The 13,434-nt window shown below is 36.2% G+C and overlaps 1 protein-coding gene across 1 annotated transcript in view; it reads left to right on the plus strand.

The window, feature by feature from the left end:
* IQCM (IQ motif containing M) overlaps window positions 1-13,434 on the plus strand; it is a 405,329-nt gene that overhangs the window by 142,951 nt on the left and 248,944 nt on the right. Inside the window, 1 exon segment of the mRNA XM_039479166.2 lies at window positions 12,200-12,258. Coding sequence (XP_039335100.1) covers window positions 12,200-12,258 — 59 coding nt within the window.

Here is a 13,434-nt window from a genome sequence, read left to right on the forward strand (position 1 = left end):
GTATATGTGCCACATTTTCTTTATCCAGTCTATTGCTGATGGACATTTGGTTTGGTTCCAGGTCTTTGCTATTGTAAACAGTGCCCCAATGAACATACATGTGCATGTGTCTTTATAATAGAACAATTTATAATTCTTTGGGTATATACCCAGTAATGGGATTGCTGGGTCAAGTGGTATTTCTATTTCTAGGTCCTTGAGGAGTTGCCACACTGTCTATCACAATTATTGAACTAATTTACACTCCCACCAACAGTGTAAAAGTGTTCCTATTTCTCCACATTCTCTCCAGCATCTGTTGTCTTCAGAATTTTTAATGATTGCCATTCTAACTGGTATGAGATGTTATTTCAATGTGGTTTTGATTTGCATTTCTCTAATGACCAGTGATGATGAGCATATTTTCTTTTTTTTTTTTTTTTTTTGAGACAGAGTGTCGCTCTTGTTACCCAGGCTGGAGTGCAATGGCACGATCTCGGCTCACCACAACCTCCGCCTCCTGGGTTCAAGCAATTCTCCTGCCTCAGCCTCCTGAGTAGCTGGGACTACAGGCACGCGCCACCATGCCCAGCTAATTTTTTTTTTGTATTTTTAGTAGAGACGGGGTTTCACCATGTTGACCAGGATGGTCTCGATCTCTCGACCTCGTGATCCACCCGCCTCGGCCTCCCAAAGTGCTGGGATTACAGGCTTGAGCCACCGCGCCCGGCCAATGAGCATATTTTCATATGTTTTTTGGCCTCATAAAGGTCTTCTTTTGAGAAGTGTCTGTTCATATCCCTTGCCCACTTTTAAATGGGTTTGTTTTTTTAATGTAAATCTGTTTTAGTTCTTTGTAGATTCTGGATATTAGCCCTTTGTCAGATGGGTAGATAGCAAAAATTTTTTCCCATTCTTTTGGTTGCTGGTTCATTCTAATGATTGTTTCCTTTGCAGTACAGAAGCTCTGGAGTTTACTTAGATCCCATTTGTCTATTTTGGCTTTTGTTGCCATTGCTTTTGGTGTTTTAGCCATGAAGTCCTTGCCTATGCCTATGTCCTGAATGGTTTTGCCTAGGTTTTCTTCTAGAGTCTTTATGGTGTTAGGTCTTATGTTTAAGTCTTTAATCCATCTGGAGTTAATTTTAGTGTAAGGTGTCAGGAAGATGTCCAGTTTCTGCTTTCTGCACATGGCTAGCCAGTTTTCCTAACATCATTCTTTAAACAGGAATCCTTTCCCCATTGCTTGTTTTTCTCAGGTTTGTCAAAGTTCAGATGGTTGTAGATGTGTGGTGTTGCTTCTGAGGCCTCTTTTCTGTTCCACTGGTCTATGTCTCTGTTTTGGTACCAGTACCATGCTGTTTTGATTACTATAGTCTGAAGTCAGGCAGCATGATGACTACAGCTTTGTTCTTTTTGCTTAGGATCGTTTTGGCTATGCAGGCTCTCTTTTGGTTCCATATGAAGTTTAAGGTGGTTTTTTCCAGTTCTGTGAAGAAGGTCATTGGAAGCTTGATGGGGATAGCACTGAATGTATAAATTACTTTGGGCAATATAGCCATTTTCACAATGTTGATTCTTCCTAACCATGAGCATGCAACATTTTACCATCTTTTTGTGTTCTCTCATTTCATTCAGCAGTGGTTTGTAGTTCTCGTTGAAGAGGTCTTTTACATCCTTTGTTAGTTGTATTCCTAGGTATTTTACTCTCTTTGTAGCAATTGTGAATGGGAGTTCACTTTTGATTTGGCTCTCTGTTATTGGTGTATAGAAATGCTTGTGATTTCTGCACATTGATTTTGTATTCTGAGACTTTGCTGAGTTTGCTTATCAGTTTCAGGAGATTTTGGGCTGAGACGATGGGGTCTTCTAAATATACAATCATGTCATCTGCAAATAGAGACAATTTGACTTCCTCTTTTCCTAATTGAATACTTTTTATTTTTTTTTTCTTGCCCGATTGCTCTGGCTAGAACTTTCAATATTATATTGAATAGGAGTGGTGAGGGAGGGCATCCTTGTCTTGTGCCAGATTTTATAGGGAATGCTTCCAGTTTTTGCCCGTTCAGTGTGATATTGGCTGTGGGTTTGTCATAAATAACTTTTATTGTTTTGCAATATGTTCAATCGATATCTAGTTTATTGAGGGTTTTTAGCATAAAAGGCTGTTGAATTTTGTTGAAGGCCTTCTCTGCCTCTATTGAGATAATCGTGTTTCATTCTGTTTGTGTGATGGATTATGTTTATAGATTTGCATGTATTGAACCAGACTTGCATCCCCGGGATGAAGCGTACTTGATCATGATGAATAAGCTTTTTGATTCACTGTTGCATTCTGTTTGCCAGCATTTTATTGAAGATTTTTACGTCAATGTTCATCATGGTTATTGGCCTGAAGTTTTCTTTTTTAGTTCTGTCTCTGCCTGATTTTGGTATTAGGATAATGTTGGACTCATAAAATGTGTTGGGGAGGATTCCCTCTTTTTGTATTGTTTGGAATAGGTTCAGAAAGAATGGTACCAGCTCCTCTGCATACATCTAGTAGATTGGCTGTAAATCCATCTGGACCTGTGCTTGTTTTAGTTGGTAGGCTATTAATTGCTGCCTCAACTTCAGCCGTTGTTATTTGTCTATTCAGGGTTTCAACTACTTCCTGTTTTATTCTTTGAACAGTGAATTTATCCATTTCTTCCATGTTTACTGGTTTATGTGCATAGAGTTGTTTGTAGTAATATCTGATGGTAGTTTGTATTTCTGTGGAATCGGTGGTGATGTCCCTTTTATCGTTTCTTATTGCATCTATCTGATTCTTCTCTCTTTTGTTTTTTATTAGTCTGGCTAATGGTCTGTGTATTTTGTTGATCTTTTCAAAAAACCAGCTCCTGGAGTTGTTGATTTTTTGAAGGGTTTTTTTGTGTCTCTATATTCTTCAGTTCTGCTCTGATCTTAGTTATTTCTTGTCTGCTGCTAGCTTTTGAGTATTTTTGATTTTGTTTCTCTAAATCTTTCAATTTTGATGATAGAGTGTTGATTTTAGATCTTTCCTTCCTCCTCATTTGGGTATTTATTGCATGAATTTCTCTCTAGACACTACCTTAAATGTGTCTCAGAGATTCTGGTATGTTGTGTCTTCGTTCTTGTTGGTTTTGAAGAAAATCTTTATTTCTGCCTTCATTTCATTGTTTATCCAGTCTACATTCAGGAGCCAGTTGTTCATTTTCCATGAAGTTGTGTGGTTTTGAGTTTGTTTCTTAATCCTGAGTTCTAATTTGATTGCACTGTGGTCTGAGAGACTGCTTGTTATGATTTCTGTTCTTTTGCATTGGCTGAGGAGTGATTCACTTCAAATTATGTGGTCGATTTTAGAGTAAGTGCAATGTGGTGCTGAGAAGAATGTATATTCGGTAGATTTGAGGTTGAGAATTCTGTAAATATCTATTAAGTTCGCTTGGTCCAGATCTGCATTCAAGTCCTGGATTTCCTTGTTGATTTTCTGTCTCATTGATCTGTCCAATATTGACAGTGGAGTGTTAAAGTCTCCCACTATTATTGTGCAGGTGTCTAAGTCTCTTTGTAGGTCGTTAAGGACTTGCTTTATATATCTGGGTGCTCCTGTATTGGGTGCATAAATATTTAGGATAGTTAGTTTTTCTTGTTGTATTGATCCTTTTACCATTATGCAGTGACCTTCTTTGTCCCTTGATCTTTGTTGGTTTAAAGTCCATTTTATTAGAGACTAGGATTGCCACCCATGCTTTTTTTGTTCTCCATTTGCTTGGTAAATCTTCTTCCATCCCTTTATTTTGAGTTTATGTGTTTCTTTGCATGTGAGATGGGTCTCCTGAATACAGCACACTGATGGTTCTTGGCTTTTTATCTAATTTGCTAGTCTGTGTCTTTTGATTGAGGCATTTAGTTAATTTACATTTAATGTTAATATTGTTATGTGTGATTTTGATTCTGCCATTTTATTTGTGATTGGTTGTTTTCCCTTTGGTTGGCATAGTTTCTTCATTGTGTCATTGGTCTTTACCATTTTTTTTTTTTTTTTTTTTTTGCAGTGGCTGATACTGGTTTTTCCTTTCTGTGTTTAGTGCTTCCTTCAGGAGCTCTTGTAGGGCAGGTCTGGTAGTGACAAAACCTCTCAGCAATTGCTTGTCTGTAAAGGATTTTGTTTCTCCATCATTTATGAAGCTTAGTTTGGCTGGATATGAAATTCTGGGTTGAAAATTCTTTTCTTTAAGGATGTTGAAATTGGCCCCCACTCTCTTCTGGCTTGTAGGGTTTCTGCCAAGAGATCCACTGTGAGTCTGATGTGCTTTGCTTTGTGAGTGACCCAACCTTCCTCTCTGGCTGCCCTTAGTATTTTTTCCTTCATTTCAATCCTGGTGAATCTGACAATTATGTGCTTTGGGGTTGCTCTTTTAGAGGAGTATCGTTGTGGTGTTCTCTGTATTTCCTGTTTTTCAATGTGGGCCTGCCTTGCAAGGTTGGGGAAGTCCTCCTGGATAATATCCTGAAGAGTGTTTTCCAGCTTGGATTCATTCTCCCCGTCATCTTCTGGTACATCAATCAAGTGTAGATTAGGTCTTTTCACATAATTCCATTTCTTGAAGGCTTTGTTCATTTTGTTTCACTCTTTGTTTTCTTTTCTTGCCTTCTCATTTTGTTTCATTGAGTTGATCTTCCATCTCTGATATCCTTTCTTCTGCTTGATCTGTTTGGCTATTGAAACTTATGTATGTTTCATGAAGTTCTTATGCTGTGTTTTTCTTCTCCATCCACTCATTTATGTTCTTCTCTAAGCTGATTATTCTAGTTAGTATTGCATCTAACTTTTTTTCAAGGTTTTTAGTTTCTTTGCGTTGGGTTAGAACATGTTCCTTTAACTCATAGAAGTTTGTTATTATCCACCTTCTGAAGCCTGCTTCTGTCAATTTGTTAAATTCGTTCTCGGTCCCTCTTTGTTCCCTTGCTGGTGAGGAGGGGTTGTGATCTTGTGGTGGGGAAGAGGTGTTCTGGTTTTTGATGGTTTCATTCGTCTTGCACTGTTTTTTTCCCATCTCATTGGATTTATGTAGTTTTGAACTCAGGTGGCTGCTGGGGGAGGGGACCTTTCCTTTGTCTGCCTTCAGAGGTGCTGCTGGGCTGCCGCAGTTCAGTGGAGCTGCTGCATCTTTTTATTTACTCAGGAATGTTAGGGAGGCTTCTGCAATCATGACTGCCCTTCCCTTTGCCAAGCTGGATTGGTCCTGGTCGCTGTCTAAGTGCGAAACTCTGGCATGAGAGTTTTTTTGAGTCTGTTGGGCTTTGTTGAGGGTGGGGGACCTGTCTTGCCATATGGGCTACTTCCCTGTTTTCCGTTTGCTTTCCCTCTGTGGGGAGGGTAGATCCATCCAGTCAGCTTTCTGGCTTTCCTGTCAGCCAGTGCTTCTGCCTAAATCTATGCTGATAGCCTTGGCGTGGCCAAAGTTGCTGTTCTGCCCTGTTCAGGCAGCTCGCTGAGGCTTTTCAGCCTGGTAAAGATCTCCTGTTCCATGGGTTGTAGAGGGCTTGGGTGGAGTGCTGTATCCTAACTGAAGTCCCAGCGGGGGAGATCCCCCAGTCCTCCAGTCGGTTGCATGCACCTCTTGGGTGGGGCTGTGCCCCGCCATACCTCAACTTGCCCTATTTGGTTTATACCCACTGCCCAACCAGACCCAGAAAATGAACCTGGTACCTCATTTGGAATTGTGGAAACCACTTGGTTTCTGTGTTTCTCTCACTGGGAGCTGCTTTCCAGAGCTGCCTCTTATTCAGCCATCTTGGGATCTCTCTACCAATGGAGAATCTTTTAAAACAGTGTTTCTCAAACTTTAACGTGCTTATATATCACTAGAGATCTTCTGATTCAATAGATTGGGCTGAGGCCTAAGATTTTACGTTTCTAACTAATTCCTAAGTGATAACAATGCCACTGACACATACAGTAGAAAGGACCAAAAATATATTTTTCCACTCCTCAAGATACCCTCAAATCTATCTCTGATTGAAACTAAGCCAGCATGTAGATAAACTTAAACAATGATAAATGAAACAAAATAGTTGTTCTACTGTTTAGGGAGAAATGAGGCTGTACATGTTTAGTACAGATATGATTAAAAAAAATAACTGCAGTTGTTTGACTCTGTAGATGCAGAACCTATGGATGAGGATGGCCAACTGTTCTAGGATAATGTTGTTTCCACACTACTCCCACTGCAACAACCAACACCTCCAAGCCCTCCTACCCCTGAAAAAGTACTTTCACCAAATTGTACTTTAGGCTTATGAATAAAAGGCGGGTAGATATTTAGTATGCCGCTAAATTTTATGAAACTGTATCAGTTAGTACATGACAGTCAACTTTTCATATCCGCTGGTTTTGCAACTGCAGATTCAACCAACAGTGGATTAGAAATATGTTTTTTTTTTACAAAAAAATAAGAAGGTAGAACACATCAATAAAAATATAAAAGGAAAAAACAATACAGTATAACAACTATTTACACCATTTGCATCATATTATCTATTATAGTTAAGCTAGAGATGGTGTAAAGTATAGGGTAGGGAGTGTGTAGGTTACATAAAAAAATACTATGCCACTTTATATAAGGAATTTGAACATTAGTGGAATTGGTATCTGCTGAATATCAATTCAGAACCTTGAATACTAATTTGGGTACTGGAATCAATGCCCCATGCATATGGTGAGATAACTGTATTCATTACATTTATTTCATATTACCCTCTTCGTTATCATCTACATGGTACATATTTCTGGTTTGTTTGCATTTGTTCTATGGAAACACACTGAATCAAGTGACCAAAAATTATATCCTCCTTTAATGTCCACAGCCAAATTTTTGGCTTGCTTATTACAAACATCTAATGTACCAATTCTGACTCTGTATTCTTACCTAAATCTTAATTTCATGCTCTCTATTTTCTTTTCCATAATCCCTGAAGTCTTTATTTATGTAATATTTCATGTTATATAGATTTTTATAAGGTATCATAAATTCTTCTTAAAAGAATGTAATAAATTTTAAAATAATAAAGTTAATAACAGCTGTAATATATGAAGTCCTTACTCTAACCCACAAATACTATGCTAAGCCCTTTTCATATATGATTGTCTACTTTTAGTTGGTTATCAGTTTAATGCTCCCTTGTTTTAGAATAGAAGAAGCAATAAAAATCCAAAAAATTCAAAACTAACACTATTTAGAGGGCAATTTAACAATGTATAACAAAAGACAAAGCAAAAAGGTAGGAGTAGGAGAGGTGCCAAAACTTAGACTGTAAGAAATTTATTGAAAAAATATTAAATCTACAAAAACTTAACTACAAATCTAGTGTACTACATTTTGCCAAAACACTGTTCAATTGCCAAGTTAAAAACAAGTTATTTCCATAAATGGGATATTGCTATCATTGATTTTATGGGAAGAAATATATTAATATAGAAAGAATTATTTTTGAAAAAATATGGCTATGAACTATTTTTATAATAATTATGGTTGATTTTCTAATTATTTTTGCTCAATTGAGTTTTCTTCAAAATGTATGTATTGAAAGCATAATTTTAAAAGATAGTCTTAACACATGATAAAAGGCAAATGTTAAAAGGCATTATGGAATGTTCATGAATATGTGGTAACAGGAGTAGAAAGAATAAAAGGAGAATACAAGGACCTAAAATAATGTTAGGTTAAAAGTTATCCTATATGTTTAGTTAAAGAATAAAACTGGAGTCAGATTAGGAATCAATCACTGAGGGCTGAAGTATCTTAAAATAACCTTTCATCATTGATATGGCATCCATTTTTTGAAAAATTCCTAACAGAACAACTTCATGTGGCCTCTTAATTACTACCAACCAGGTCTCACCATTTGTGACCTATTCTTTCTTACTAGGTTCCTCTAAGAGTCAAAGTTTAGGGTTTGTATTCCTAAGATAGACCTAGTCCTTCCATCTAGCCAATGCAACATGCCTTGCCTGTGGTAGAAAAAGCAGTCTTCTAATGAGTGTTAGAAAACCAGAAAAAAAGAAATCAACAAGAAAACTGTCTGACAAAATGAAAATGGCCACTGATTTCAGAGAAGAGGAATGATGAAAAAAAAAAAGTCAATTTCAGAACAAAGAAATTAAGGACTGGATGAGTCTTTGTTGTCAATATAGAAAAAAAAAAGTTACAGCAAAATGTAGACAACATTCTTAATTTAGCATTTTCCCCCTTTTTCCTCTTCTTCACAATATTCTAGCTGTATTTTTCACTGCTTTTGAACTATGTGTACATGCACACTTGTGGACATGTGTGTCCTCATCTCCTGATCTTTCCTAGTCTCCTCCACCAACTGCTACCACCACTACTATTACTATTACTACTGCTGCTACAAGTCTACAATTCTAAGACTCTGAAAATCTAAAAATCTCTGAAAACCAACAAATTGTTATAAACTATATAAGGGTAAAACTTAACACCTGATTTTGGGTGGCCAAACCTGATCTATACCGACCAACACAAGACCTATATAATGGCCTCTACCTACAACTTAATGAGAATATGCATATGCTATAAATATTAGCAAGTGTAATTACTGGTTTGATGATGAATCCACTTATCTTCTTACCTTTCTAAAATTTAAAATTTTCAGGATTCTTACATACGTGTAGGCCCAAGAGTTTCAAATAAATAATTATGGATCTACACAACTAGCTGTAACTATTACCACTGCTGCTGCGTGCACTATAAAACTTTGCCTTTGTGTAGCTCTGTATTTTGTTATTTCAGATCATTCTAACAGCTCATCAGCCTAAAGTTATATAACTAAAGATCAATCTATTGTTTAATTAATACATGACTTGTACAACATTTTATCTGATTATTCAAAAAGTTACTGCAAATTTAAACCAACACAATATTAACACTCACAATATCCAAAGCCTGTGGCCATAACCGTGGCTACCAGCACTTTCTAAGTCTTATTATTATTACTATTGAAATTTTCATTCATATTCAACATCCATGTCTGGTGCATTTTGTTTGATGAAAACAAGCTAATTAGTGCTAAACCTTCCCTAGTTCATAAATTTATTCCTAAGAACATTAAAAAGAAGTCAAGTGAGACATGTTCAGTAACAGATGTTTGCCTTATTTGGCTGCCTTTTTACAGTTTATTCTCTTTCATTACTTTTTAAGAAATTTAGTTAATGTTCCCTTTACTAGAGAACAAGCATACCTAGCTTCCCAGGAGGTGATGGTGGGTGGGAGGAGGGATTCCCCAGGAAAGGCAGTCTGTTCATTTTCTTAATCTGTTATCTGCTCAAATGCTGTCTACATTCAACTTTTTATTCTTCCATCCAGGTATTCACTTGTGTGATTTCACAATCACATATCAGTTTATCTCACCAAAGAATGCATATGTTGACACAACTGTACTAAAACTATTGTAACAGTATTACTAATGTGTATGGGTATAGCGCTCCTTAAATAACTTTCCCACATGAGGATATCTCAAAGCAGAAGGTCAATTATGATTGAGAACTGGGTTGAATATTTTGGCTTCTACAGTAAAGGAAGATTGTGAAGTGGCCTCCAAAAGCAAAAAGTGAATAGCCTTTTACCAGAAAAGACACTGAAAACATATATTAAGAATTTCTCTATAATATTAAATTGATTCAAAAATACACATTTAAAATTGTACAACTTTTGTATCTAAACCTCCACATTTGAAAATCATTTCTGTGGGTGGGACTGTGATGTGATTTAGGAGGTAGCAGGTTGGTATATCTAAATGATATATCTAAATACAATTCAGATCTTGCATTTGCCAAGAGTGCTTTCTTTCAAAACTATGTGAGAATAGTTGAATATACTTCTTGATCTATTTACTGCCAAATAAAATTTTGCATGTAGTACATTCTTTCTTTTTTCCAATAAGTACCTTCTAAGCTAGGACAATAGTAGGGGTTTATCTAAAAATAAACATTCAGTAAAATAAAATAAATGATGGTTATAAAAATAAACTTTAGGCCTAGATAATACTGCTGCAAGAAAACATTACTATTGAAATATGGGCTTTTATTCTGGTGCTACACTGGTCTTGGAGGCAGTGAACTTGGGCTGTGCATGACCCAGTATGATACCAGCTGTGGTAGCCAAGGAATCCAATGCCTATATAACCCCTCCCCCAACTCCAGGCATTGAAGCTCAGAGAGAGACTTCTCCTTGGGGGAAGGCAGGGGAAGCGTACAGAGCACTTTGTGTTGCAACTTGAATACCAGCTAAGCCACAGTGAAATAAAGTACCAGGAAAATTCCTTGAAACCCCCGACTCCAGGGCTTTGTTCCTGGATGGTGTTTCTAAACCCACTTTTAGCTAAAAGGGAATAAATGGCTCTGATAGGACAGACTCAATCTTGGCGAGATTCACTACCTTCTGACTAAAATGCCATTGAGCCTTGAATAGCAAAAGAGGAAGCAAGGCAGTATTCACTGTGGGCACTGGGTGAAAGCCAGTTCTGTGCCGGCCTGCAAGTCTTCAAGTGGGAACCTACACACTGCCACTTGTGATGGCCATGGGAGTACCAGCATCATCCCTCCCCCAGCTCCAGGCAGCCCAGTACAGAGAGAGACTCCTTCTATTTAGAAGAAACAGAGGGAAGAGAGTGAGAGATTTTGCCTGGTAACCCAACTGTTGCAATGTTCCTGGTTTTAAGGTGCACCATAGTGCTGAAACAGCTGCAGTGACCACAGCCTTAGGTCACAACACTCAGTTCCTTTTAAACTACTGGAAGGCCCTCTCAAGAATTATGAATACAAACAAGCCCAAACCACAAAGATTGAAATAAATACCTAGTTTGTCAATGCTCAGACATCAGTGTACATCCACAAGCACCAAGAATATCCAGGAAAACATGACCTCACCAAACTGACAAAATAAGGCACCAATGTTCAATCCTGGAGTGATGAAGATATGTGACCTTTTAGACAGGAATTCAAAATAGTTGTCTTGAGGATGCTTAATGAACTTCAAGATAACACATAGAAGAAATTTAGAATTCTATGAGATAAATTTAACAAAGAGATTAAAATACTTTTTTAAATCAAGCAGAAATTCTAGAGCTGAAAAATTCAATTGACAAACTGAAGAATGCATCAAAGTCTTTGCACTGCAGAATTGCTCAAACAGAACAAATAATTAGTGAACTCAAAGACAAGCTGTTTCAAAGTACATAGAAGAGAAAAAATAAAAAATAGAATGAAGTACACATACAACATCTAGTAAATTGCCTTAAAGTGGCAAATCTAAGAGTTATTGGCGTTAAAGAAGACATGTAGACAGAGATGGATCAGTGTAGAATGTAGAAATAATAACTGAGAACTTTCCAAATCTAGAGAAAGATATTAATATCCAGGTACAAGAAGGTCAAAGAATACCAAGCAGATTCAACCCAAATAAGACTACCTCAAGGCATATAATAATCAGCCTTACAGGTCAAGAATAAAATGATCCTAAAATCAGTAAAAGAAAAAAAAGCAAATAACATAAAAAAGCTCTGACAAGTCTGACAACAGGTTTCTGGGGCAGGAGGGAGTAGGATAGCATTTTCAACGTGCTGAAAGAAAAATACAACTTCATTAAAAACCTTATCTTCAAATATAGTGATATTGGGGGTTAGGACTTTCACAAATGGATTTAGGGGAAGCACAATTCAGTCCATAACATTTCAATAGGAATTTGAGAGCTAAATCTCAAATATCAAGAAATATCAGAACATTTTTGGCTTTATTTTTCTACCCATATTTTCCCCTTCCCTGGATTTTATTTCCCTTTTTCATAAGTACTGTATTTATTAAAAGGCATCTTGAATCTCTTTTGTAAGACAGAATAAATAAATAAATAAATAAATAAATAAATAAATAAAATTCTCATCTATAATAGAGTTGTAAGGATATTTGCTCATTGAAATAACTAGTAGGACCTGTATTACTGGGTGCTAAAAGATTCTGAAGGAGGTTCAACAGTCATACTCCTCTGCATATACTAACAAATGTATATAAATGTGTAGATTTATAATATATCTTATAATGATTCTTCCTTTGATAATGTAACAGAACATTAATGGAATTAAAATTGTACAGGTGATGACATTGTTTTTCTACTTATGTCAACTCTTCTTTTCCTTGTTATAGAAAACCTTTATTAAAAAGGAACAGCAACCTATCAAGCCAGAACCACAATCACAACCCAGGTATATATTTTAAATAATGGAAAAGCATAAATTAATGCAGTCATTTTTGATGTTATCAATGTAATTGCTGACTTTTATGTCTAGGTTTAAAGAAGTATAGGTTGTTTTAAGCTCAAGTTTTTAATACCTGTTTTTCAATGTTGCCTTTTAATTTGACTGAGGAAAGGAGAAGAATACTTTTTTTTTTTGAGTGTCTTAGTTAATTAGTAGACCCAGCTGAAGTTTTACTTTGCAGTATTTAGGAGAAAGCAGTCTTAACAACACTGTATATGTTTTAGCTATTTTTTTTTGTTTGTTTATTAGAAGCTACATACCACAATTCATTATGGTAAATCATGCATTTCAATGAGTCTATTAAGAGTACTTAGATTACTTTGCTACTTTATATACCAAATTTGTTGATAAACTGTTTTGAAAAACATTGATTTTCTGAGACAGATTAGAGGGTGAGATTGAATAAAGCAATTGTGGAAAGTTAACAATGAAGTTTCTAAAAAGAGCAGATTTCATACTTGTGTTTTCTTATTCACGGGCAGTATGTTCATTTGTTAATGATAAATGATTATAAACTAAAAAAAACACACAAATATTTGAAGGCACTAGAGAGTGATGGCATGTAGACAGAAACTGGAGGGTAACTATTTGACTCTTGAAAGGAACTGCAATGGGTAAGATCCCCATTTATCTAGCTTTTCCCACATCACGCAGTGTGAGATAGTGAGACCTTAGGCAGAAAACCTGGGTGTTAATGGTGTGAAATGTCAGAAGACAGACAGAGTTTAGTGCTGCCAAAATGACTAAAAGTTGATTAAGAAATTTTGTAAAAGGAGAAAACCACACAGAGAGAAGAGTCCCAATTCTGTGTACAAACTCTTCTAAAATTATGGGCTGACCCCTGAACTGTGCATGTGTAGTAAAGACTTCAAGAAAGTGCGTCTGGAAGTAACAGCTTGCATAGTTTTCAATTGCTTCACCTGTTTACATAGAAAGAAAAGGATTTATTGGCCTTAAAGAAGATATGTAGACAGATATAGATCAGGGTAGAAAGTTTACAAAAATGAATAAATAAATAAATGAAGAAAGAAAGAAAGAATAAATAAAAAAAGATTTTTTTTTCTTTCTACGGATGTTGGAATTAGCATATAAGGGCTTTAAAGCAGTTACTATAAATGTTCA

Source organism: Saimiri boliviensis, chromosome 3 (assembly GCF_048565385.1).
Source record: "Saimiri boliviensis isolate mSaiBol1 chromosome 3, mSaiBol1.pri, whole genome shotgun sequence".
Taxonomy (NCBI): Eukaryota; Metazoa; Chordata; class Mammalia; order Primates; family Cebidae; genus Saimiri; species Saimiri boliviensis.